Source organism: Girardinichthys multiradiatus, chromosome 21 (assembly GCF_021462225.1).
Source record: "Girardinichthys multiradiatus isolate DD_20200921_A chromosome 21, DD_fGirMul_XY1, whole genome shotgun sequence".
Classification (NCBI taxonomy): domain Eukaryota; kingdom Metazoa; phylum Chordata; class Actinopteri; order Cyprinodontiformes; family Goodeidae; genus Girardinichthys; species Girardinichthys multiradiatus.
In genome coordinates, this window is record NC_061813.1 from 15718334 (window position 1) to 15745214 (window position 26881).

Here is a 26881-nt window from a genome sequence, read left to right on the forward strand (position 1 = left end):
ACATGTGGCATATAATACGTGGCTCCACACAGGCCTCTCTAGTCTCTTAGCTCCAGAATATGAGAATATGCTTCACTCTCCACTGCTTCAACTGTGTATTTTAATAATTATTGCATGGATTACATATAAGGATATAAGGACATTTATTGTAACATTTATGGAGTTAACTGTGAGCAGTTACTAAATGTCGCATGGATTAAATGGAAAGATCTCACCTTATTTTGACAGAAGGTTTAAATAAAACCTCATTTTTATTCCTTAAATGAAGTTTATTGTTTTAAATATATAATGATACTCACGAAACAGAACAAAATCAGGAAGGTGAACAAAATGACTCCAACTACGATTGCAACAAAGGCAGGAAATCCTTTTGTAAAATCAAAAAGAAACAAAGAGTAACAATTACAACAAATGTGAAAACATGAGCGTCTACTTCTAAAAATGTCATTAAGTTGACTCAAGTTACCCTGTGTATTAAGTAGGATCACTGATGACGTCTGATTACCCAGATCATTTGTAGCCACACAGTAAAACTCTCCTCCCTCAGTGACACTGAAGCTGTAAATCTGCCCCACAGATACATTAATGGCTCCATGTTTGCTGTTCCTGAACCAGGTGAAGTTGGCAGGAGGCTTGGCTCTGCTGGAGCAGTTCAGCTCCACCCAGCTACCTGCTGACACCAAACCTGATGGACTGATGGATGCTGAGGTGTTTCTAGGAGCATCTGAGGAAAATGGGACACATTAACTTTATTGATCAGAAACAGCTGAACCATGACGTGCGACAGGATCACTTACATGAAACACTGAGAGTCACTGCTGTCTCTGCTGTCTTGTTTCCTCCATTCACAGGATATAGGGCTGAACATCTGATGTTGTATCCATCATGTGTGTCTGACAGAGTGATGTTCTCCTGGATTTTAGTTGTAAAGGTTCCATCTGTGTTTTTCTCTGTTTGTCTGTGAGAGTCTTGTTGGAGATTCCAGGTGAGTTCAGGAGGTGAGTGTGGACAGAGAGTCAAAGCTGAGCAGGTTATAGTGACAGACTGATGCTCCTTCAGATCACCACCAGAGATCTTAATGCTGGGACTCGAAGGAGAATCTGGGGATTCACATCAGATACACAATTTTAGTGTGAACAGGTTATAGTTAGATAGGTAGGTGGGTAGATCTCAGTAGGAAGAGTAGTCGTTTTGCAATCAGAAGGTTGTGGGTTTGATTCCAGCTTCCTCCTGCCATATGTCGATGTGCCCCTGGGCAAGGCACTTAACCTCAAATTGCCTACCGATCTACGTATTGGTGTATGAATGTGTGAGTGTTAGTGAGTGCGATTGGGTGAATGTGGCTCTAGTGTAAAGTGCTTTGAGTGGTCTGTATGACTGTAAAGGCCCTATATAAGTTCAGTTCATTTACCATTTAATTACATCTTCTCTGTAATGCACCAGTATCACTTGTGGCCAAATACAGCCTCAGCATGATGCTGACACCACCATGGTTGACAATCAGTACACTCTTTGATTTTAAATCCCCCCATTAATTCCTGCAAACATTATTCTTGACATTATGCCTAAACAGCTCAGTCTTTGTCTCCTCTGAACATAAAACATTTTTCCAGAAGGCATTTGGCTTGTCTTTGTATACAGCTACAGGTTTCAGTAGAGTTTGAAGGTGAGGAGTTCAGAGAAGACTATTTTCTTTTTCTTAGCAACATATCAGTCTATGTTGATATGAAATTTGCTTCATTGTGAACAATGACACTGGTGGTCCAGTTTCTTCCAGTTTATAACAGGCATAAAATTGGATGGTTCCAGGATTGGTCCTAAAACATTCATTTCATCAGAGGTAACAGTTTCCGTCTGATGATTAAAACTTTGCCACAGTTGAGTGTTCCAGAGAGCATTGATCCTAAACACATATAAATAGTTTTTGAATGGATAAAGAGGGCTGAGACTATGATTCTGGATTGGTCCTAACCTCAGCTAGATTAACTGAGGTCTACCAATTTTTTAAAACAGTGGTCAAATATCCAGCCAGAGTCATGGCAGAAACCTGTAAAATAATTTTATTTCTGTGTGGATTAAAGAAAATCTGCATTAAGTTTAAACTTTTGCTCTCAATTTTTAGCTTTCAAATTAACTGAAGTTGTAAGTTACAAAATCTTAAGACCTTGAAAAAAAGCAATTTTAATGCATCATTTAAAAACCGTGAGGGACCGTTGCAAAGAGGATTGGGTGGCGGACGAAGGTGGAGACCTCAACAGCCCGATCCCCGGATGCTTAGGCCTGCTCTAGGGACGTGGAATGTCACCTCGCTGGGGGGGAAGGAGTCTGAGCTTGTGCGGGAGGTCGAGAGATATCGACTAGAAATAGTCGGGCTCGCCTCCACGCACAGCGTGGGCTCTGGAACCCATCTCCTTGAGAGGGGTTGGACTCTCTTCTACTCTGGAGTGGCCCACGGGGAGAGGCGGCGGGCTGGTGTGGGTTTGCTTGTTGCCCCCCAGCTCAGCCGTCTCGTGTTGGGGTTTACACCAGTGGATGAGAGGGTTGTATCCCTGCGCCTTCGGGTTGGGGAGAGGTCTCTGACTATCATTTCAGCCTACGGGCCGAGTGGTAGTGCAGAGTACCCTGCCTTCTTGGCGTCCCTGTCGGGGGTGCTGGATAGTGCCCCTCCCGGGGACTCCATTATTCTGCTGGGGGACTTCAACGCCCACGTGGGGAACGACAGTGACACCTGGAGAGGCGTGATCGGGAGGAATGGCCTCCCCGATCTGAATCCGAGTGGTGTTTTGTTATTGGACTTCTGTGCTAGTCACGGATTGTCCATAACGAACACCATGTTCAAACATAAGGGTGTCCATCAGTGCACTTGGCACCAGGACACCCTAGGCAGGAGGTCGATGATCGACTTTGTTGTCGTATCATCAGACCTTCGGCCGCATGTTTTGGACACTCGGGTGAAGAGAGGGGCTGAGCTGTCCACTGATCATCACCTGGTGGTGAGTTGGATCCGCTGGAGGAGGAGAAAGTCGGACAGACTCGGCAGGCCCAAGCGCATAGTGAGGGTCTGCTGGGAACGCCTGGCGGAGCCCTTGGCCAGGGATGTATTCAACTCCCACCTCCGGGAGAGCTTCGACCAGATCCCGGGGGATGTTGGAGACATAGAGTCCGAGTGGACCATGTTCTCTGCATCTATTGTCGATGCTGCTGCCCATAGTTGTGGCCGTAAGGTCTGCGGTGCCTGTCGTGGCGGCAATCCCAGAACCCGGTGGTGGACACCGGCAGTAAGGGATGCTGTTAAGCTGAAGAAGGAGTCCTATTGGCTGTGGTTGGCTTGTGGGACTCCTGAGGCGGCTGACGGGTACTGTGAGGCCAAGCGTGCTGCGGCCCGGGCTTTGGCAGAGGCAAAAACTCGGGCCTGGGAAGAGTTCGGTGAGGCCATGGAGAAGGACTACCGGTTTGCCTCGAAGCGATTCTGGCAAACCGTCCGGCGCCTCAGGAGGGGGAAGCAGTGCTTCGCCAACACTGTTTATAGTGGGGGCGGGAGACTGCTGACCTCGACTGAAGACATTATCGGGCGGTGGAAGGAGTACTTCGAGGATCTCCTCAATCCTGCCATCACGCATTCCGTGGTGTAAACAGAGGCTGGGGACTCGGGGTTGGACTCTTTCATCACCCAGGCTGAAGTCACCGAGGTGGTTAAAAAGCTCCGCGGTGGCAAGGCTTCGGGGGTGGATGAGATCCGCCCTGAGTACCTCAAGTCTCTGGATGTTGTAGGGCTGTCATGGTTGACACGCCTCTTCAACATTGCGTGGCGGTCAGGGACAGTGCCTCTGGACTGGCAGACGGGGGTGGTGGTCCCCCTTTATAAGAAGGGGGACCGGAGGGTGTGTTCCAACTACAGGGGGATCACACTCCTCAGCCTCCCTGGTAAGGCGTTCGCCAGGGTATTGGAGAGGAGAGTCCGACCAATAGTCGAACCTCGGCTTCAGGAGGAACAGTGTGGTTTTCGTCCCAGGTGTGGAACACTGGACCAGCTCTATACCCTCTACAGGGTGCTCGAGGGTTCATGGGAGTTTGCCCAACCGGTTCACATGTGTTTTGTGGACCTGGAGAAGGCATTCGACTGTGTCCCTCGTGATGCCCTGTGGGGGGTGCTCCAGGAGTATGGAATTGGGGGCCCTTTATTAGGGGCCATCCGGTCCCTGTACGAGCGGAGCAGGAGTTTGGTCCGCATTGCCGGCACTAAGTCGGACCTGTTCCCAGTGCATGTTGGACTCCGGCAGGGCTGCCCTTTGTCGCCGGTCCTGTTCATAACTTTTATGGACAGGATTTCTAGACGCAGCCAAGGGCCGGAGGGGGTCTGGTTTGTGGACCAGTGGATTTCGTCTCTTCTTTTTGCGGATGACGTGGTCCTGCTGGCCCCCTCTAGCCAAGACCTACAGCATGCGCTGTGGCGGTTCGTAGCCGAGTGTGAAGCTGCTGGGATGAGGATCAGCTCCTCCAAGTCCGAGGCCATGGTACTTGACCGGAAAAGGGTGGCTTGTCCTCTTCAGGTTGGAGGGGAGTTCCTGCCTCAAGTGGAGGAGTTTAAGTATCTCGGGGTCTTGTTCACGAGTGAGGGAAGAATGGAGCGGGAGATCGACAGACGGATCGGTGCAGCTGCCACAGTAATGGGGGCGCTGTGCCGGTCCATTGTGGTGAAGAGAGAGCTGAGCCGAAAAGCAAAGCTCTCAATTTACTGGTCGGTCTACGTTCCTACCCTCACCTATGGCCATGAACTTTGGGTCATGACCGAAAGAACGAGATCACGGATACAAGCGGCTGAAATGAGCTTCCTCCGTAGGGTGGCCGGGCACTCCCTTAGAGATAGGGTGAGGAGCTCGGCCATCCGGGAGGGGCTCGGAGTAGAGCCGCTGCTCCTCCACATTGAGTGGAGCCAGTTGAGGTGGCTCGGGCATCTATACCGGATGCCTCCTGGACGCCTTCCTCGGGAGGTGTTCCAGGCACGTCCCACCGGGAGGAGGCCCAGGGGACGGCCCAGGACACGCTGGAGGGACTATGTCTCTCGGCTGGCCTGGGAACGCCTTGGGCTCCCCCTGGAGGAGCTGGAGGAGGTGTCTGGAGAGAGGGACGTCTGGGCGTCTCTGCTGAGTCTGCTGCCCCCGCGACCCGGTCCTGGATAAGCGGAAGACGACGAACGAACGAACGATATACTGATCTTTAATAGAGCAGCTTCTGAAGGTATTGTTCTGTGTTTCTATCAACAAAGTACAAAATATAATGTGAGACAATGCACATATTAAAAGAATCAGGATATGAAGCAAGAAGCAGCAACATTTACCTTTAACACCAACAAAGATCACTGATGACGTCTGATTACCCAGATCATTTGTAGCCACACAGTAAAACTCTCCTCCCTCAGTAACATTGAAGCTGTAAACCTGCCCCACAGATATATTAATGCCTCCATGTTTGCTGTTCCTCAACCAGGTGAAGCTGGCAGGAGGCTTGGCTCTGCTGGAGCAGTTCAGCTCCTCCCAGCTACCTGCTGACACCAAACCTGATGGACTGATGGATGCTGAGGTGTCTTTAGGAGCATCTGAGGAAAATGGGACACATTAAGTTTATTGATCAGAAACAGCTGAACCATGACGTGCTGACAGGATCACTTACATGAAACACTGAGAGTCACTGCTGTCTCTGCTGTCTTGTTTCCTCCATTCAAAGAATATCTGGCAGAACATCTGATGTTGTATCCATCATGTGTGTCTGACAGAGTGATGTTCTCCTGGATTTTAGTTGTAAAGGTTCCATCTGTGTTTTTCTCTGTTTGTCTGTGAGAGTCTTGTTGGAGATTCCAGGTGAGTTCAGGAGGTGAGTGTGGACAGGGAGTCAAAGCTGAGCAGGTTATAGTGACAGACTGATGCTCCTTCAGATCACCGCCAGAGATGTTAATGCTGGGACTCCAAGGAGAATCTGGGGATTCACATAAGATACCCAATTTTAGTGTGAACAAGTTATAGTTAGATAGGTAGGTGGGTAGATCTCAGTAGGAAGAGTAGTTGTCTTGCAATCAGAAGGTTGTGGGTTCGATTCCAGTTTCCTCCTTCCATATGTCAATGTGCCCCTGGGCAAGGCACTTAACCTCAAATTGCCTACTGATCCACATATCGGTGTATGAATGTGTGAGTGTTAGTGAGAGCAATTGGGTGAATGTGGCTCTAGTGTAAAGTGCTTTCAGTTGTCTGTATGACTGTAAAGGCGCTATATAAGTTCAGTTCATTTACCATTTAATTACATCCTCTCTATAATGCACCAGTATCACTTGTGACCAAATGCAGCCTCAGCATGATGCTGACACCACCATGGTTGACAATCAGTACACTCTTTGATTTTAAATACCCCAATTAATTCCTACAAACATTATTCTTGTCATTATGCCTAAACAGCTCAGTCTTTGTCTCCTCTGAACATTAAACATGTTTCCAGAAAGCATTTGGCTTGTCTTTGTATACAGCTACAGGTTTCAGTAGAGTTTGAAGGTGAGGAGTTCAGAGAAGACTATTTTCTTTTCCTCAGCATCATATCAGTCTATGTTGATATGAAATTTGCTTCACTGTGAACAATGCCACTGGTGGTCCAGTTTCTTCCAGTTTATAACAGGCCTAAGCTTGGATGGTTCCAGGATTGGTCCTAAAACATTCATTTCATCAGAGGTAACAGTTTCAGTCTGATGATTAAAACTTTGCCACAGTTGAGTGTTCCAGAGAGCATTGATCCTAAACACATAGAAATAGTTTTTGAATGGATAAAGAGGGCTGAGACTATGATTCTGGATTGGTCCTAACCTCTGCTAGATTAACTGAGGTCTACCAAATTTTTAAAACAGTGGTCAAATATCCAACCAGAGTCATGGCAGAAACCTGTAAAATAATTTTATTTGGGTATGGATTAGAGAAAATCTGCAATAAATTGAAACCTTTGGTCTCAATTTTTAGCTTTGAAATTAAGTGAAGTTGTAAGTTACAAAATCTTAAGACCTTGACAAAAAGCAATTTTAATGCATCATTTAAAAACCCAAAGATAGTCATGCTGATGATGACTGTGTGTAAACTTATAGTTAGCACTATATATATACTGATCTTTCATAGAGCAGCTTCTGAAGGTATTGTTCTGTGTTTCTATCAACAAAGTACAAAATATAATGTGAGACAATACACATATTAAAAGAATCAGGATATGAAGCAAGAAGCAGCAACATTTACCTTTAACACCAACACAGATCCTTGATGACGTCTCATTACCCAGATCATTTGTAGCCACACAGTAAAACTCTCCTCCCTCAGTAACACTGAAGCTGTAAATCTGACCCACAGATACATTAATGTCTCCATGTTTGCTGTTCCTGAACCAGGTGAAGCTGGCATGAGGCTTGGCTCTGCTGGAGCAGTTCAGCTCCACCCAGCTACCTGCTGACACCAAACCTGATGGACTGATGGATGCTGAGGTGTTTCTAGGAGCATCTGAGGAAAATGGGACAGATTGAGTTTATTGATCGGAAACAGCTGAACCATGACATGCTGACAGGATCACTTACATGAAACACTGAGAGCCACTGCTGTCTCTGCTGTCTTGTTTCCTCCATTCACAGGATATCTGGCAGAACATCTGATGTATCCATCATGTGTGTCTGACAGAGTGATGTTCTCCTGGATTTTAGTTGTAAAGGTTCCATCTGTGTTTTTCTCTGTTTGTCTGTGAGAGTCTTGTTGGAGATTCCAGGTGAGTTCAGGAGGTGAGTGTGGACAGGGAGTCAAAGCTGAGCAGGTTATAGTGACAGACTGATGCTCCTTCAGATCACCACCAGAGATGTTAATGCTGGGACTCCAAGGAGAATCTGGGGATTCACATCAGAGACAGTTTACAAAAATAAATATTATGCAGTTTATTATATAAAGAATACATTAAAACATGTATTCCTAGAAAAGGTTTTATTAATAATAATTAACTAACAATGTTGTTTCATTAAATCTGTTGATTTTGTAATCATATTTGCGCAACCATTTAGGTATTTGCAGTTTTAAAAGAACTGAAATGCAAGGAAAAAGACTTTCTTTAACAATCGACTGTGAGAAAGTAAGTAAAACATTATTCATATAGTACCTTTCTAGACATAAATCACAAACTGCTGCACAGAAGAAAAGTAAAAACATATTGACTGATTCTGTCAGTAATAAAACAGGAGATATTTAATTTAATTTCACACTAACTTTGTGTAATTAGATCATTAAAAATATCAATGTTTCTAAAAAGAGGCAAACTACAGTAAATCCTGCCAACTGCAGACTTTAAAACAACATTGTTTGGCCTACTGAGAGTTTTTCAGTGTTAAAGCTACAGAAAGATAAATAGCAGAAGATGAGAAAGAAACATAATTTCAAGCAGAAAAACGTCTTTATTCAACTTTGGACTAAAATGATATTGTTGATAATCATGCAGTAGATTTTTAATTAAACAGTAAATTATTGAGATTGTTATTTTCTATAAAACCAGAGTTACTCTTAGTGTGACCCTGAACATTAATCTCATAGATTTATAAAATAAAAGATCTTTTACCTTTAACTGTTATCTGAAGAGGATCAGCACAAGCTGTTGCTCTGAACGGCCCGTTCTCAACTCTGAAGAAGTATTTGTCTGTATAACTGGTTTTTAAATCAGGAAACAGAGTGGTGCAGTTTCCCTCTCTGAGATTTCCAGTAATATTCAGAGAATAGGTGTTAACTGACCCACTGCTGTTGAAAATAGAAGAAGCTGGTCTGCCAAAACTTGCTTTATGTTTCATCCAGATGCCATAAATAGTTCTCCTACGGTTAAATGTTGATTTCTTTGTATTAAAACTACATGGGATGTGCAAACAAGATCCATTCAGTGCTTCAATCTCCTTTGGTGTAGTGATGGACAGAGCTGGTTTTCTATAACCACAATCAGCCAAAACACCTGTAAAATCAGACCAGTAATGAAAATAATGTGAAGCAAAATCTGTACAGAAAAGGTTCATGATCCACAAACTCCAGTTCAGCTGCAGCAGGTTGGTTCTGACCTCTGCTATTTTAAATTAGGTCTACCATTTTTTAAAAACAGTGGTCAAATATCCAGCCAGAGTCATGGCAGAAACCTGTAAAATCATTTTATTTCTGTGTGGATTAGAGAAAATCTGCATTAAATTTTAACTTTTGCTCTCAATTTTTAGCTTTGAAAATAACTGAAGTTGTAAGTTACAAAATATTTAGACCTTGAAAAAAAGCTAATTTAATGCATCATTTAAAAACCCAAAGATAGTCATGCTGATGATGACTGTGTGTAAACTTATAATTCGCACTATATATATACTGATCTTTCATAGAGCAGCTTCTGAAGGTAATGTTCTGTGTTTCTATCAACAAAGTACAAAATATAATGTGGGACAATGCACATATTAAAAGAATCAGGATATGAAACAAGAAGCAGCAACATTTACCTTTAACTCTAACAAAGATCCTTGATGACGTCTGATGACCCAGATCATTTGTAGCCACACAGTAAAACTCTCCTCCCTCAGTGACACTGAATCTGTAAACCCGCCCCACAGATACATTAATGGCTCCATGTTTGCTTTTCCTGAACCAGGTGAAGCTGGCAGGAGGCTTGGCTCTGCTGGAGCAGCTCAGCTTCACCCAGCTACCTGCTGACACCAAACCTGATGGACGGATGGATGCTGAGGTTTTTCTAGGAGCATCTGAGGAAAATGGGACACATTAACTTTATTGATCAGAAACAGCTGAACCATGACGTGCTGACAGGATCACTTACATGAAACACTGAGAGTCACTGCTGTCTCTGCTGTCTTGTTTCCTCCATTCACAGGATATCTGGCAGAACATCTGATGTTGTATCCATCATGTGTGTCTAACAGAGTGATGTTCTCCTGGATTTTAGTTGTAAAGGTTCCATCTGTGTTTTTCTCTGTTTGTCTGTGAGAGTCTTGTTGGAGATTCCAGGTGAGTTCAGGAGGTGAGTGTGGACAGGGAGTCAAAGCTGAGCAGGTTATAGTGACAGACTGATGCTCCTTCAGATCACCACCAGAGATGTTAATGCTGGGACTCCAAGGAGAATCTGGGGATTCACATAAGATACACAATTTTAGTGTGATCATGTTATAATTAGATAGGTAGGTGGGTAGATCTCAGTAGGAAGAATAATCGTCTTGCAATCAGAAGGTTGTGGGTTTGATTCCAGCTTCCTCCTGCCATATGTCGATGTGCCCCTGGGCAAGGAACTTAACCTCAAATTGCCTACCGATCTACGTATTGGTGTATGAATGTGTGAGCGATAGTGAGAGCGATTGGGTGAATGTGGCTCTAGTGTAAAGTGCTTTGAGTGGTCTGTATGACTGTAAAGGTGCTATATAAGTTCAGTTCATTTACCATTTAATTACATCCTCTCTGTAATGCACCAGTATCACTTGTGACCAAATGCAGCCTCAGCATGATGCTGCCACCACCATGGTTGACAATCAGTACACTCTTTGATTTTAAATCCCCCATTAATTCCTGCAAACATTATTCTTGACATTATGCCTAAACAGCTCAGTCTTTGTCTCCTCTGAACATTAAACATTTTTCCAGAAAGCATTTGGCGTGTCTTTGTATACAGCTACAGGTTTCAGTAGAGTTTGAAGGTGAGGAGTTCAGAGAAGACTATTTTCTTTTCCTCAGCACCATATCAGTCTATGTTGATATGAAATTTGCTTCACTGTGAACAATGACACTGGTGGTCCAGTTTCTTCATGTTTATAACAGGCCTAAAATTGGATGGTTCCAGGTTTGGTCCTAAAACATTCATTTCATCAGAGGTAACAGTTTCAGTCTGATGATTAAAACTTTGCCACAGTTGCGTGTTCCAGAGAGCATTGATCCTAAACACATAGAAATCGTTTTTGAATGGATAAAGAGGGCTGAGACTATGATTCAGGATTTTTTCCTAACCTCTGCTATATTAAATGAGGTCTACCATTTTTTAAAAGCAGTGGTCAAATATCCAGCCAGAGTCATGGCAGAAACCTGTAAAATAATTTTATTTGTGTGAGGAATAGAGAAAATCTGCAATAAATTGAAACCTTTGGTCTCAATTTTTAGCTTTGAAATTAAGTGAAGTTGTAAGTTACAAAATCTTTAGACCTTGAAAAAAAGCCAATTTAATGCATCATTTAAAAACCCAAAGATAGTCATGCTGATGATGACTGTGTGTAAACTTATAATTAGCACTATATATATACTGATCTTTCATAGAGCAGCTTCTGAAGGTATTGTTCTGTGTTTCTATCAACAAAGTACGAAATATAATGTGAGACAATGCACATATTAAAAGAATCAGGATATAAAGCAAAAAGCAGCAACATTTACCTTTAACACCAACACAGATCCTTGATGACGTCTGATGACCCAGATCATTTGTAGCCACACAGTAAAACTCTCCTCCCTCAGTAACACTGAAGCTGTAAACCTGCCCCACAGATACATTAATGGCTCCATGTTTGCTGTTCCTGAACCAGGTGAAGCTGGCAGGAGGCTTGGCTCTGCTGGAGCAGTTCAGCTCCACCCAGCTACCTGCTGACACCAAACCTGATGGACTGATGGATGCTGAGGTGTTTCTAGGAGCATCTGAGGAAAATGGGAAACATTAAATTTATTGATCAGAAACAGCTGAACCATGACGTGCTGACAGGATCACTTACATGAAACACTGAGAGTCACTGCTGTCTCTGCTGTCTTGTTTCCTCCATTTACAGGATATCTGGCAGAACATCTGATGTTGTATCCATCATGTGTGTCTGACAGAGTGATGTTCTCCTGGATTTTAGTTGTAAAGGTTCCATCTGTGTTTTTCTCTGTTTGTCTGTGAGAGTCTTGTTGGAGATTCCAGGTGAGTTCAGGAGGTGAGTGTGGACAGGGAGTCAAAGCTGAGCAGGTTATAGTGACAGACTGATGCTCCTTCAGATCACCACCAGAGATGCTAATGCTGGGACTCCAAGGAGAATCTAGGGATTCAAATCAGAGACAGTTTACAAAAATAAATATTATGCAGTTTATTATATAAAGAATACATTAATACATGTATTCCTATAAAAGGTTTTATTAATCATATAATTAACTAACAATGTTGTTTCATTATATCTGTTGATTTTGTAATCATAATATTTGCGCAACCATTTAGGTATTTGCAGTTTTAAAAGAACTGAAATGCAAGGAAAAAGACTTTAACAATTGACTGTGAGAAAGTAAGTAAAATATTATTCATATAGTACCTTTCTAGACATAAATCACAAACTGCTGCACAGAAGAAAAGTAAAAACATATTGACTGATTCTGTCAGTAATAAAACAAGAGATATTTAATTTAATTTCACACTAACTTTGTGTAATTAGATCATTAAAAATATTTATTTTTCTAAAAAAGAGGCGAACTACAGTAAATCCTGCCTACTGAGAGTTTTTCAGTGTTAAAGCTACAGAAAGATAAATAGCAGAAGATGAGAAAGAAACATAATTTCAAGCAAAAAAACATCTTTATTCAACTTTGGACTCAAATGATATTGTTGATAATCATGCAGTAGATTTTTAATTAAACAGTAAATTATTGAGATTATTTTCTATAAAACCAAAGTTACTCTTATTGTGACCCTGAACAATAATCTCATAGAGTTATAAAATAAAATATCTTTTACCTTTAACTGTTATCTGAAGAGGATCAGCACAAGCTGTTGCTCTGAACGGCCCGTTCTCAACTCTGAAGAAGTATCTGTCTGTATAACTGGTTTTTAAATCAGGAAACAGAGTGGTGCAGTTTCCCTCTCTGAGGTTTCCAGTAATATTCAGAGAATAGGTGTTAACTGACCCACTGCTGTTGAAAATAGAAGAAGCTGGATTGCCAAACCATGCTTTATGTTTCATCCAGATACCATAAATAGTTCTGCTGTTAAATGATTTTTCTTTTGTATTAAAGCTACATGGGATGTGCAAACAAGATCCATTCAGTGCTTCAATCTCCTTTGGTGTAGTGATGAACAGAGCTGGTTTTTTATCACCACAATCAGCCAAAACACCTGTAAAATCAGACCAGTAATGAACATAATGTGAAGCAAAATCTGTACAGAAAAGGTTCATGATCCACAAACTCCAGATCAGCTGCAGCAGGTTGGTCCTAACCTCTGCTACTTTAAATGAGGTCTACCATTTTTTTAAAAACAGTGGTCAAATATCCAGCCAGAGTCATGGCAGAAACCTGTAAAATCCTTTTATTTCTGTGTGGATCAGACAAAATCTACAATAAATTTCAACTTTTGCTCTCAATTCTTAGCTTTGAAATTAACTGAAGTTGTAAGTTACAAAATCTTTAGACCTTTAAAAAAAGCTAAATTAATGCATCATTTAAAAACCCAAAGATAGTCATGCTGATTATGACTGTGTGTAAACTTATAATTAGCACTAAATATATACTGATCAGACAAAGAGCGGTTCAAGAACCCCTCATGACGACTACAAAATCGAGGCTCGTTACTGCGCCCGGTACGGTGGAGCCGGGGTCCCAGCCTGGAGCCACGCCTGGGGTCGGGACTCGTCGGAGAGCTCCTGGTGGCTGGGTTGCTCCTTGCGGGACCCGGCCAGGCCAAGCCTGAATGAGAGACGCGAGACCATACCCCAGTGGGCCCACCACCTGTAGGGGGAACCGTGAGGGACCGGTACAAAGAGGATTGGGCGGCGGACGAAGGTGGAGACCTCGGCGGCCCGATCCCCGGATGCTTAGGCTGGCTTTGGGGACGTGGAATGTCACCTCGCTGGGGGGGAAGGAGCCTGAGCTTGTGCAGTAGGTCGAGAGATATCGACTAGAAATAGTCGGGATCGACTCCACGCATAGCGTGGGCTCTGGAACCTGTCTCCTCGAGAGGGGCTGGACTCTCTTCTACTCTGGAGTGGCCTGCGGGGAGAGGCTGCAGGCTGGAGTGGATTTGCTTGTCGCCCCCCAGCTCAATCATCTCGTGTTGGGGTTTACCCCAGTGGATGAGAGGGTCGCATCCCTAAACCTTTGGGTTGGGACTGACTATCATTTCAGCCTACGGGCCGGGCCGAGTGGTAGTGCGGAGTACCCGGGCTTCTTGGCGTGCTTGTCAGGAGTGCTGGATAGTGCCCCTCCTGGGGACTCCATTATTCTGCTCGGGGACTTCAACGCCCACGTGGGAAACGACAGTGACACCTGGAGAAGCGTGATTGGGAGGAATGGCCTCCCCGATCTGAATCCAAGCCGTAATTTGTTATTGGACTTCTGTGCTAGTCACGAATTGTCCATAATGAACACCATGTTCAAACATAAGGCTGTCCATCAGTGCACTCGGCATCAGGATACCCTAGGCAGGAGGTCAATGATCGACTTTGTTGTCGTATCATCAGAACTTCGGCCGCATGTTTTGGACACTCGGGTGAACAGGGGGGCTGAGCTGTCTAATGATCACCACCTGGTGGTGAGTTGGATCCGCTGGGGGAGGAGAAAGCCGAGCAGACTTGGCAGGCCAAAGCACATACTGAGGGTCTGCTGGGAACATCTGGCGGACACCTTGGCCAGGGATGTATTCAACTCTCACCTCCGGGAGAGCTTTGACCAGATTCCGAGGGATGTTGGAGACATAGAGTCCAAGTGGACCATGTTCTCCGCATCTATGGTCGATGCTGCTGCCCGTAGATGCGGCCGTAATGTCTGCGGTAGCTGTCGCGGCGGCAATCTCCGCACCCGGTGGTGGACACCGGCTGTAAGGGACGCTGTCAAGCTGAAGAAGGAGTCCTATCAGCTGTGGTTGGCTTGTGGGACTCCTGAGGCGGCTGACGGGTACCGTGGGGCCAAGCGTGCCGCGGCCCGGGCGGTGGCAGAGGCAAAAACTCGGACCTGGGAGGAGTTCGGTGAGGCCATGAAGCAGGACTACCGGTTTGCCCCGAAGCGATTCTGGCAAACCGTCTGGCGCCTCAGAAGGGGGAAGTAGTGCTTCGCCAACACTGTTTACAGTGGGGGTGGGGAGCTGCTGACCTCGACTGGGGACATTATCCGCCAGTGGAAGGAATACTTCGAGGATCTCCTCAATCCTGCCATCACGCATTCCCTGGTGGAAACAGAGGCTGGGGACTCGGGGTTGGACTCTTTCATCACCCAGGCTGAAGTCACCGAGGTGGTTAAAAAGCTCCACAGTGGCAGGGCTTCGGGGTTGGATGAGATCCGCCCTGAGTACCTCTAGTCTTTGGATGTTGTGGGGATGTCATGGTTGACACGCCTCTTGAACATTGCATGGCGGACGGGGACAGTGCCTTTGGATTGGCAGACTGGGGTAGTGGTCCCCTTATATAAGAAGGGTGACCGGAGGGTGTGTTCCAACTACAGGGGGATCACACTTCTCAGCCTCCCTGGTAAGGCTTATGCCAGGGTATTGGAGAGGAGAGTCCGGCCGATAGTCGAACCCCGGCTTCAGGAGGAGCAATGTGGTTTTCGTCCCGGCCGTGGAACACTGGACCAGCTCTTTACCCTCTACAGGGTACTCGAGGGTTCATGGGAGTTTTCCCAACCGGTCCACATGTGTTTTGTGGAACTGGAGAAAGCCTTCGACTGTGTCCCTCGTGATGCCTGGTGGGGGTGCTCCAGGAGTATGGAATCGGGGGCCCATTACTAGGGGCCATCCGATCTCTGTACAAGCGGAGCGGGAGTTTGTTTCGCATTGCCGGCACTAAGTCGGACCTGTTCCCGGTGCATGTTGGACTCCAGCAGGGCTGCCCTTTATCACCGGTCCTGTTCATAACTTTTATGGACAGGATTTCTAGGTGCAGCCAAGGGCCGGAGGGGATCTTCTTTGGGGACCAGAGGATTTTGTCTCTTCTTTTTGCAGATGACGTTGTCCTGCTGGCCCCCTCTAGCCAAGACCTACAGCATGCACTGGGGCAGTTCGCAGCCGAGTGTGAAGCGGCTGGGATGAAGATCAGCTCCTCCAAGTCTGAGGCCATGTTTCTCGACTGGAAAAGGGTGGCTTGTCCTTTTCAGGTTGGAGGGGAGTTTCTGCCTCAAGTGGAGGAGTTTAAGTATCTCGGGCTCTTGTTCACGAGTGAGGGAAGAATGGAACGGGAGATTGACAGACGTATCAGTGCGGCTGCCACAGTAACGGGGGCACTGTGCCGGTCCGTTGTGGTGAAGAGAGATCTGAGACGAAAAGCGAAGCTCTCGATTTACCGGTCAGTCTACGTTCCTACCCTCAACTATGGCCTTGAACTTTGGGTCATGACCGAAAGTACGAGATCCCGGATACAAGCGGCGGAAATGAGCTTCCTCCGTAGGGTGGCTGGGCACTCCCTTAGAGATAGGGTGAGAAGCTCGGCCATCCGGGAGGGGCTCGGAGTAGAGCCGCTACTCCTCCACATCGAGAGGAGCCAGTTGAGGTGGATCGGGCATCTATACCGGATGCCTCCTGGACGCCTTCCTCGGGAGGTGTTCCAGGCACGTCCCACCAGAGGGAGGCCCAGGGGACGGCCCAGGACACGCTGGAGGCACTATGTCTCTCAGCTGGCCTGGGATAGCCTGGGGCTCCCCCCGGAGGAGCTGGAGGAGGTGTCTGGGGAGACGGACGTCTGGGTGTCTGCTGAGTCTGCTGCCCCCACGACCCGGTCCCGGATAAAGCAGAAAATGACGAGTATGAGTATATACTGATCTTTCATAGAGCAGCTTCTGAAGGTATTGTTCTTTGTTTCTATCAACAAAGTACAAAATATAATGTGAGACAATGCACATATTAAAAGAATCAGGACCTGAAACAAGAAGCAGCAACATTTACCTTTAACACCAACAAAGATCCTTGATGACGTCTCATTACCCAGATCATTTGTAGCCACACAGTAAAACTCTCCTCCCTCAGTAACACTGAAGCTGTAAACCTGCCCCACAGATACATTAATGGCTCCATGTTTGCTGTTCCTGAACCAGGTGAAGCTGGCAGGAGGCTTGGCTCTGCTGGAGCAGCTCAGCTCCACCCAGCTACCTGGTGACACCAAACCTGATGGACGGATGGATGCTGAGGTGTTTCTAGGTGCATCTGAGGAAAATGGTACACATTAAATTTATTGATCAGAAACAGCTGAACCATGACGTGCGACAGGATCACTTACATGAAACACTGAGAGTCACTGCTGTCTCTGCTGTCTTGTTTCCTCCATTCACAGGATATCTGGCAGAACATCTGATGTATCCATCATGTGTGTCTGACAGAGTGATGTTCTCCTGGATTTTAGTTGTAAAGGTTCCATCTGTGTTTTTCTCTGTTTGTCTGTGAGAGTCTTGTTGGAGATTCCAGGTGAGTTCAGGAGGTGAGTGTGGACAGGGAGTCAAAGCTGAGCAGGTTATAGTGACAGACTGATGCTCCTTCAGATCACCACCAGAGATGTTAATGCTGGGACTCCAAGGAGAATCTGGGGATTCACATCAGAGACACTTTACAAAAATAAATATTATGCAGTTTATTATATAAAGAATACTTTAAAACATGCATTCCTAGAAAAGGTTTTATTAATCATATAATTAACTAACAATGTTGTTTCATTATATCTGTCGATTTTGTAATCATAATATTTGCGCAACCATTTAGGTATTTGCAGTTTTAGAAGAACTGAAAAGCAAGGAAAAAGACTTTAACAATCGACTGTGAGAAAGTAAGTAAAACATTATTCATATAGAACCTTTCTAGACATAAATCACAAACTGCTGCACAGAAGAAAAGTAAAAACATACCGACTGATTCTGTCAGTAATAAAACAGGAGATATTTAATTTAATTTCACATTAACTTTGTGTAATTAGATCATTTAAAATATTTATTTTTCTAAAAAGAGGCTAACTACAGTAAATCCTGCCAACTGCAGACTTTTAAACAACATTGTTTGGCCTACTGAGAGTTTTTCAATGTTAAAGCTACAGAAAGATAAATAGGAGAAGATGAGAAAGAAACATAATTTCAAGCAGAAAAACGTCTTTATTCAACATTGGACTCAAATTATATTGTTGATAATCATACAGTAGAGTTTTAATTAAACAGTAAATTATTGAGATTGTTATTTTCTATAAAACCAAAGTTACTCTTATTGTGACCCTGAACATTAATCTCATAGATTTATAAAATAAAAGATCTTTTACCTTTAACTGTTATCTGAAGAGGATCAGCACAAGCTGTTGCTCTGAACGGCCCGTTCTCAACTCTGAAGAAGTATCTGTCTGTATAACTGGTTTTTAAATCAGGAAACAGAGTGGTGCAGTTTCCCTCTCTGAGGTTTCCAGTAATATTCAGAGAATAGGTGTTAACTGACCCACTGCTGTTGAAAATAGAAGAAGCTGGATTGCCAAACCATGCTTTATGTTTCATCCAGATACCATAAATAGTTCTCCTGCTGTTAAATGATTTTTCTTTTGTATTAAAGCTACATGGGATGTGCAAACAAGATCCATTCAGTGCTTCAATCTCCTTTGGTGTAGTGATGAACAGAGCTGGTTTTTTATAACCACAATCGGCCGAAACACCTGTAAAATCAGACCAGTAATGAACATAATGTGAAGCAAAATCTGTACAGAAAAGGTTCATGATCCAAAAACTCCAGTTCAGCTGCAGCAGGTTGGTCCTAACCTCTGCTAGTTTAAATGAGGTCTACCATTTTTAAAAACAGTGGTCAAATATCCAGCCAGAGTTATGGCAGAAACCTGTAAAATCCTTTTATTTCTGTGTGGATCAGATAAAATCTACAATAAATTTAAACTTTTGCTCTCAATTTTTAGCTTTGAACTTAACTGAAGTTGTAACTTACAAAATCTTTAGACCTTGAAAAAAAGCTAAATTAATGCATCATTTAAAACCCAAAGATAGTCTTGCTGATGATGACTGTGTGTAAACTTACAATTAGAACTAAATATATACTGATCAGACACAGAGCGGTTCAAGAACCCCTCATGACGACTACAAAACTGAGGCACGTGACGTCGCCCGGTACGGCGGAACCGGGGTCCCACCCTGGAGCCAGGCCAGGGGTCGGGACTCGTCAGACTGCGCCTAGTGGCTGGGTTGCTCCTCGCGGGACCCGGCCGGGCCAAGCCCGAACGAGAGACACGAGACCATCCCCCAGTGGGCCCACCACCTGCAGGGGGAACCATGAGAGGCCGGTGCAAAGAGGATTGGGCGGCGGACGAAGGTAGAGACCTCGGCGGCCCGATCCCTGGATGGTTAGGCTGGCTCTAGGGACGTGGAATGTCACCTCGCTGGGGGGGAAGGAGCCTGAACTTGTGCAGGAGGTCGAGAGATATCGACTAGAAATAGTCAGGCTCGCCTCCACGCACAGCGTGAGCTCTGGAACCCATCTCCCCGTGAGGGGCTGGACTCTCTTCTACTCTGGAGTGGCCCACGGGAAGAGGCGGCGGGCTGGTGTGGGTTTGCTTGTCGCCCCCCAGCTCAGCCGTCTCGTGTTGGGGTTTACCCCCGTGGATGAGAAGGTCGCAACCCTGCACCTTCGGGTTGGGGAGTGGTCTCTGACTATCATTTCAGCCTACAGGCCGAGTGGTAGTGCGGAGTACCCGGCCTTCTTGGCGTCCCTGTCGGGGGTGCTGAATAGTGCCCCTCCTGGGGACTCCATTATTCTGCTGGGGGACTTCAACGCCCACGTGGGAAAGGAAAGTGACACCTGGAGAGGCGTGATCGGGAGGAATGGCCTCCCCGATCTGAATCCAAGCGGTGTTTTGTTATTGGACTTCTGTGCAAGTCACGGATTGTCCATAATGAACACCATGTTCAAACATAAGGGTGTCCATCAGTGCACTTGGCACCAGAATACCCTAGGCAGGAGGTCAATGATCGACTTTGTTGTCGTATCATCAGAACTTCGGCCGCATGTTTTGGACACTCGGGTGAAGAGAGGGGCTGAGCTGTCCACAGATCACCACCTGGTGGTGAGTTGGATCCGCTGGGGGAGAAGAAAGCCGGACAGACTTGGCAGGCCCAAGCACATAGTGAGGTTATGCTGCGAACGTCTGGCGGACCCCTTGGCCAGGGATGTATTCAACTCTCACCTCCGAGATAGCTTTGACCAGATTCCGAGGGATGTTGGAGACATAGAGTCCGAGTGGACCATGTTCTCCGCATCTATTGTCGATGCTGCTGCCCGTATCTGCGGCAGTAAGGTCTGCGGTAACTATTGCGGCAGCAATCCCCGAACCCGGTGGTGGACACAAGCTGTAAGGAATGCTGTCATGCTGAAGAAGGAGTCCTATCGGCTGTGGTTGGCATATGAGGCTGCTGACGGGTACTGTGGGGCCAAGCGTGCCGCGGCCCGGGCAGTGGCAGAGGCAAAAACTCGGACCTCGGAGGAGATCGGTGAGGCCATGGAGAAGGACTACCGGTTGGTCCCGAAGCGATTCTGGCAAACCGTCTGGCGCCTCAGGAGGGGGAAGCAGTGCTTCACCAACACTGTTTACAGTGGGGGTGGGGAGCTGCTGACCTCGACTGGGGACATTATCTGCTGGTGGAAGGAATACTTTGAGGATCTCCTCAATCCTGCCATCACGCATTCCCTGGTGGAAACAGAGGCTGGGGACTCGGGGTTGGACTCTTTGATCACCCAGGCTGAAGTCACCGAGGTGGTTAAAAAGCTCCGCGTTGGCAGGGCTTCGGGGTTGGATGAGATCCGCCCTGAGTACCTCAAGTCTTTGGATGATGTGGGGCTGTCATGGTTGACACGCCTCTTCAACATTGCGTGGTGGACGGGGACAGTACCTTTGGATTGGCAAACTGGGGTGGTGGTCCCCCTACATAAAAAGGGTGACCGTAGGGTGTGTTCCAACTACAGGGGGATCAAACTCCTCAGCCTCCCTGGTCATGGGAGTTTGCCCAACCGGTCCACATGTGTTTTGTGGAACTGGAGAAAGCCTTCGACTGTGTCCCTCGTGATGCCTGGTGGGGTAGCTCCAGGAGTATGGAATCAGGGGCAATTTACTAGGGGCCATCCGATCTCTGTACAAGCGGAGCGGGAGTTTGGTTCGCATTGCCGGCACAAAGTTGGACCTGTTCCCGGTGCATGTTGGACTCCGGCAGGGCTGCCCTTTGTCACCAGTCCTGTTCATAACTTTTATGGACAGGATTTCTAGGCGCAGCCAAGGGCCGAAGCGGGTCTGGTTTGGGGACCAGAGGATTTCGTCTCTTCTTTTTGCAAAAGATGTGGTCCTGCTGGCCCCCTCTAGCCAAGACCTACAGCATGCACTGGGGCAGTTCGCAGCCGAGTGTGTAGCGGCTGGGATGAAGATCAGCTCCTCTAAGTCCGAGGCCATGGTTCTCTACCGGAAAAGGGTGGCTTGTCCTCTTCAGGTTGGAGGGGAGTTCCTGGCTCAAGTGGAGGAGTTTAAGTATCTCGGGGTCTTGTTCACGAGTGAGGGAAGAATAGAGCGGGAGATCGACAGACGGATCAGTGCGGCTGCCACAGTAACGGGGGCACTGTGCCGGTTCGATGTGGTGAAGAGAGATCTGAGCCGAAAAGCGAAGCTCTCGATTTACCGGTCAGTCTACGTTCCTACCCTCAACTATGGCCTTGAACTTTGGGTCATGACCGAAAGTACGAGATCCCGAATACAAGCGGCGGAAATGAGCTTTGTCCGTAGGGTGGCTGGGCACTCCCTAAGAGATAGGTTGAGGAGCTCGGCCATCCGGGAGGGGCTCGGAGTAGAGCCGCTACTCCTCCACATCAAGAGGAGCCAGTTGAGGTGGGTCAGGCATCTATACCGGATACCTACTGGACGCCTTCCTCGGGAGGTGTTCCAGGCACGTCCCACCAGAGGGAGAACCAGGGGACGGCCCAGGACACGCTGGAGGGACTATGTCTCTCGGTTGGCCTGGGAACTTCTGGGGCTCCCCCCGGAGGAACCGGAGGATGTGTCTGGGGAGAGGGACGTCTGGGTGTCTCTGCTGAGTCTGCTACGCCCGCGACCCGGTCCCGGATAAAGCGGAAAACGACGAGTACGAGTATACACTGATCTTTCATAGAGCAGCTTCTGAAGGTATTGTTCTGTGTTTCTATCAACAAAGTACAAAATATAATGTGTGACAATGCACATATTAAAAGAATGAGGATATGAAGCAAGAAGCAGCAACATTTACCTTTAACACCAACAAAGATCCTTGATGACGTCTCATTACCCAGATCATTTGTAGCCACACAGTAAAACTCTCCTCCCTCAGTGACACTGAATCTGTAAACCTGCCCCACAGATACATTAATGGCTCCATGTTTGCTGTTCCTGAACCAGGTGAAGCTGGCAGGAGGCTTGGCTCTGCTGTAGCAGTTCAGCTCCACCCAGCTACCTGCTGACACCAAACCTGATGGACGGATGGATGCTGAAGTATTTCTAGGTGCATCTGAGGATAATGGGACACATTAACTTTATTGATCAGAAACAGCTGAACCATGACGTGCTGACAGGATCACTTACATGAAACACTGAGAGTCACTGCTGTCTCTGCTGTCTTGTTTCCTCCATTCACAGGATATCTGGCAGAACATCTGATGTATCCATCATGTGTGTCTGTCAGAGTGATGTTCTCCTGGATTTTAGTTGTAAAGGTTCCATCTGTGTTTTTCTCTGTTTGTCTGTGAGAGTCTTGTTGGAGATTCCAGGTGAGTTCAGGAGGTGAGTGTGGACAGGGAGTCAAAGCTGAGCAGGTTATAGTGACAGACTGATGCTCCTTCAGATCACCACCAGAGATGTTAATGCTGGGACTCCAAGGAGAATCTGGGGATTCACATCAGAGACACTTTACAAAAATAAATATTATGCAGTTTATTATATAAAGAATACTTTAAAACATGCATTCCTAGAAAAGGTTTATCAATCATATAATTAACTAACAATGTAGTTTCATTAAATCTGTTGATTTTGTAATCATAATATTTGTGCAACCATTTAGGTATTTGCAGTTTTAAAAGAACTGAATGCAAGGAAAAAGACTTTAACAATCGACTGTGAGAAAGTAAGTAAAACATTATTCATATAGTACCTTTCTAGACATAAATCACAAACTGCTCATTTCACACTAACTTTGTGTAATTATATCATTGAAAATATTTATTCTTCTAAAAAGAGGCAAACTACAGTAAATCCTGCCTACTGAGAGTTTTTCAGTGTTAAAGCTACAGAAAGATAAATAGAAGAAGAAGAGAAAGAAACATAATTTCAAGCAGAAAAACGTCTTTATTCAACTTTGGACTCAAATGATATTGTTGATAATCATGCCGTAGATATTTAATTAAACAGTAAATTATTGAGATCGTTATTTTCTATAAAACCAGAGTTACTCTTATTGGGACCCTGAACAATAATCTCATAGATTTATAAAATAAAAGATCTTTTACCTTTAACTGTTATCTGAAGAGGATCAGCACAAGCTGTTGCTCTGAACGGCCCGTTCTCAACTCTGAAGAAGTATTTGTCTGTATAACTGGTTTTTAAATCAGGAAACAGAGTGGTGCAGTTTCCCTCTCTGAGGTTTCCAGTAATATTCAGAGAATAGGTGTTAACTGACCCACTGCTGTTGAAAATAGAAGAAGCTGGATTGCCAAACCATGCTTTATGTTTCATCCAGATACCATAAATAGTTCTCCTGCTGTTAAATGATTTTTCTTTTGTATTAAAGCTACATGGGATGTGCAAACAAGATCCATTCAGTGCTTCAATCTCCTTTGGTGTAGTGATGAACAGAGCTGGTTTTTTATCACCACAATCGGCCAAAACACCTGTAAAATCAGACCAGTAATGAACATAATGTGAAGCAAAATCTGTACAGAAAAGGTTCATGATCCAAAAACTCCAGATCAGCTGCAGCAGGTTGGTCCTAACCTCTGCTAGTTTAAATGAGGTCTACCATTTTGTAAAAACAGTGGTCAAATATCCAGCCAGAGTTATGGCAGAAACTTTTTAAATCCTTTTATTTCTGTGTGGATCAGATAAAATCTACAATAAATTTAAGCATTTGCTCTCAATTGTTAGCTTTGAAATTAACTGAAGTTGTAAGTTACAAAATCTTTAGACCTTGAAAAAAGGCTAAATTAATGCATCATTTAAAAACCCAAAGATAGTCATGCTGATGATGACTGTGTGTCGCATCCCTGCGCCTTCGGGTTGGGGAGAGGTCTCTGACTATCATTTCAGCCTACGGGCCGAGTGGTGGTGCGGAGTACCCAGCGTTGTTGGCGTCCCTGTCGGGGGTGCTGGATAGAGCCCCTCCTGGGGACTCCATTATTCTGCTGGGGGACTTCAATGCCCACGTGGGAAAGGACAGTGACACCTGGAGAGGCGTGATCGGGAGGAATGACCTCCCCGATCTCAATCCAAGCAGTGTTTTGTTATTGGACTACTGTGCTAGTCACGGATTGTCCATAATGAACACCATGTTCAAACATAAGGGTGTTTCAACAATGCACTTGGCACCAGGATACTCTAGACAGGAGGTCAATGATCGACTTTGTTGTCGTATCATCAGAACTTCGGCCGCATGTTTTGGACACTCGGGCGAAGAGAGGGGCTGAACTGTCCACAGATCACCACCTGGTGGTGAGTTGGATCCGCTGGGGGAGAAGAAAGCCGGACAGACTTGGCAGGCCCAAGCACATAGTGAGGTTATGCTGCGAACGTCTGGCGGACCCCTTGGCCAGGGATGTATTCAACTCTCACCTCCGGGAGAGCTTTGACCAGATTCCGAGGGATGTTGGAGACATAGAGTCCGAGTGGACCATGTTCTCCGCATCTGTTGTCGATGCTGCTGCCCGTAGCTGCGGCCGTAAGGTCTGTGGTGCCTGTCGCGGCGGCAGTCCCCGAACCCGGTGGTGGACACCACCTGTAAGGGACGCCGTCAAGCTGAAGAAGGAGTCCTATCGGCTGTGGTTGGCTTGTGGGACTCCTGAGGCGGCTGACGGGTACCGTGAGGCCAAGCGTGCCGCGGCCCGGGCGGTGACAGAGGCAAAAACTCAGACCTGGGAGGAGTTCGGTGAGGCTATGGAGAAGGACTACCGGTTGGCCCCGAAGCGATTCTGGCAAACCGTCTGGCGCCTCAGGAGGGGGAAGTAGTGCTTCGCCAACACTGTTTACAGTGGGGGTGGGGAGCTGCTGACCTCGACTGGGGATATCATCCACCGGTGGAAGGAATACTTCGAGGATATCCTCAAGCCTGCCATCACGCATTCCCTGGTGGAAACAGAGGCTGGGGACTCGGGCTTGGACTCTTTGATCACCCAGGCTGAAGTCACCGAGGTGGTTAAAAAGCTCCGCGTTGGCAGGGCTTCGGGGTTGGATGAGATCCGCCCTGAGTACCTCAAGTCTTTGGATGATGTGGGGCTGTCATGGTTGACACGCCTCTTCAACATTGCATGGTGGACGGGGACAGTACCTTTGGATTGGCAAACTGGGGTGGTGGTCCCCCTACATAAAAAGGGTGACCGGAGGGTGTGTTCCAATTACAGGGGGATCAAACTCCTCAGCCTCCCTGGTCATGGGAGTTTGCCCAACCGGTCCACATGTGTTTTGTAGAACTGGAGAAAGCATTCGACTGTGGCCCTCGTGATGCCTTGTGGGGTGCTCCAGGAGTATGGAATCAGGGGCCCTTTACTACGGGCCATCCGATCTCTGTACAAGCGGAGCGGGAGTTTGGTTCGCATTGTCGGCACTAAGTCGGACCTGTTCCCGGTGCATGTTGGACTCCGGCAGGGCTGCCCTTTGTCCCCGGTCCTGTTCATAACTTTTATGGACAGGATTTCTAGGCGCAGCCAAGGGCCGGAGGGGGTCTGGTTTGGGGCCCTGAGGATTTCGTCTCTTCTTTTTGTAGATGACGTGGTCCTGCCGGCCCCCTCTAGCCAAGACCTACAGCATGCACTGGGGCAGTTCGCAGCCGAGGGTGTAGCGGCTGGGATGCAGATCAGCTCCTCCAAGTCCGAGGCCATGGCTCTCGACCGGAAAAGGGTGGCTTGTCCTCTTCATGTTGGAGGGTAGTTCCTGCCTCAAGTGGAGGAGTTTAAGTATCTCGGGCTCTTGTTCACGAGTGAGGGAAGAATAGAGCGGGAGATTGACAGATGGATCGGTGCGGCTGCCACAGTAACGGGGTCGCTGTGCCGGTCCATTGTGGTGAAGAGAGAGCTAAGCCGAAAAGCGAAGCTCTCGATTTACCAGCCTGTCTACGTTCCAACCCTCACATATGGCCATGAACTTTGGGTCATGACCGAAAGAACGAGATCCCGGACACAAGCGGCGGGAATGAGCTTCCTCCGTAGGGTGGCTGGGCACTCCCTTAGAGATAGGGTGAGGAGCTCGGCCATCCGGGAGGGGCTCGGAGAAGAGCCGCTACTCCTCCACATCAAGAGGAGCCAGTTGAGGTGGATCGGGCATCTATACCGGATGCCTCCTGGATGCCTTCCTCGGGAGGTGTTCCAGGCACGTCCCACCAGAGGGAGGCCCAGGACACGGCCCAGGACACGCTGGAGGGACTGTGTCTCTCGGCTGGCCTGGGAACGCCTGGGGCTCCCCCCGGAGGACCTGGAGGAGGTGTCTGGGGAGAGGGACGTCTGGGTGTCTGCTGAGTCTGCTGCCCCCGCGACCCTGTCCCGGATAAAGCGGAAGACGACGAATACGAGTATATACTGATCTTTCATAGAGCAGCTTCTGAAGGTATTGTTCTGTGCTTCTATCAACAAAGTACAAAATATAATGTGAGACAATGCACATATTAAAAGAATCAGGATATGAAACAAGAAGCAGCAACAT

General features: G+C 46.6%; 1 protein-coding gene across 12 annotated transcripts in view; it reads right to left on the bottom strand.

Moving 5' to 3' along the window:
- Positions 1–248: 248 nt before the first annotated feature.
- Positions 249–26881, bottom strand: part of LOC124858059 (hemicentin-1-like) — a 183113-nt gene continuing 156480 nt past the window's right edge. For 8 of the 12 annotated variants that reach the window (XM_047349797.1, XM_047349798.1, XM_047349789.1 and 5 more), the window contains 19 exons: positions 23485–23865; positions 22565–22864; positions 22233–22490; positions 18242–18622; positions 17222–17521; positions 16891–17148; positions 12760–13137; positions 11771–12073; positions 11439–11696; positions 9847–10149; positions 9515–9772; positions 8614–8994; positions 7595–7894; positions 7263–7520; positions 5671–5973; positions 5339–5596; positions 798–1100; positions 467–724; positions 249–367 (listed from right to left, as the gene is read on the bottom strand). In XM_047349797.1, coding sequence (XP_047205753.1) covers positions 270–367; positions 467–724; positions 798–1100; positions 5339–5596; positions 5671–5973; positions 7263–7520; positions 7595–7894; positions 8614–8994; positions 9515–9772; positions 9847–10149; positions 11439–11696; positions 11771–12073; positions 12760–13137; positions 16891–17148; positions 17222–17521; positions 18242–18622; positions 22233–22490; positions 22565–22864; positions 23485–23865 — 5537 coding nt within the window. In that variant the 3' untranslated portion in view covers positions 249–269. The remainder of the gene's footprint in view (positions 368–466; positions 725–797; positions 1101–5338; positions 5597–5670; positions 5974–7262; positions 7521–7594; positions 7895–8613; positions 8995–9514; positions 9773–9846; positions 10150–11438; positions 11697–11770; positions 12074–12759; positions 13138–16890; positions 17149–17221; positions 17522–18241; positions 18623–22232; positions 22491–22564; positions 22865–23484; positions 23866–26881) is intronic. The other 4 variants (XM_047349791.1, XM_047349793.1, XM_047349796.1 and 1 more) reach the window with 4 other exon arrangements.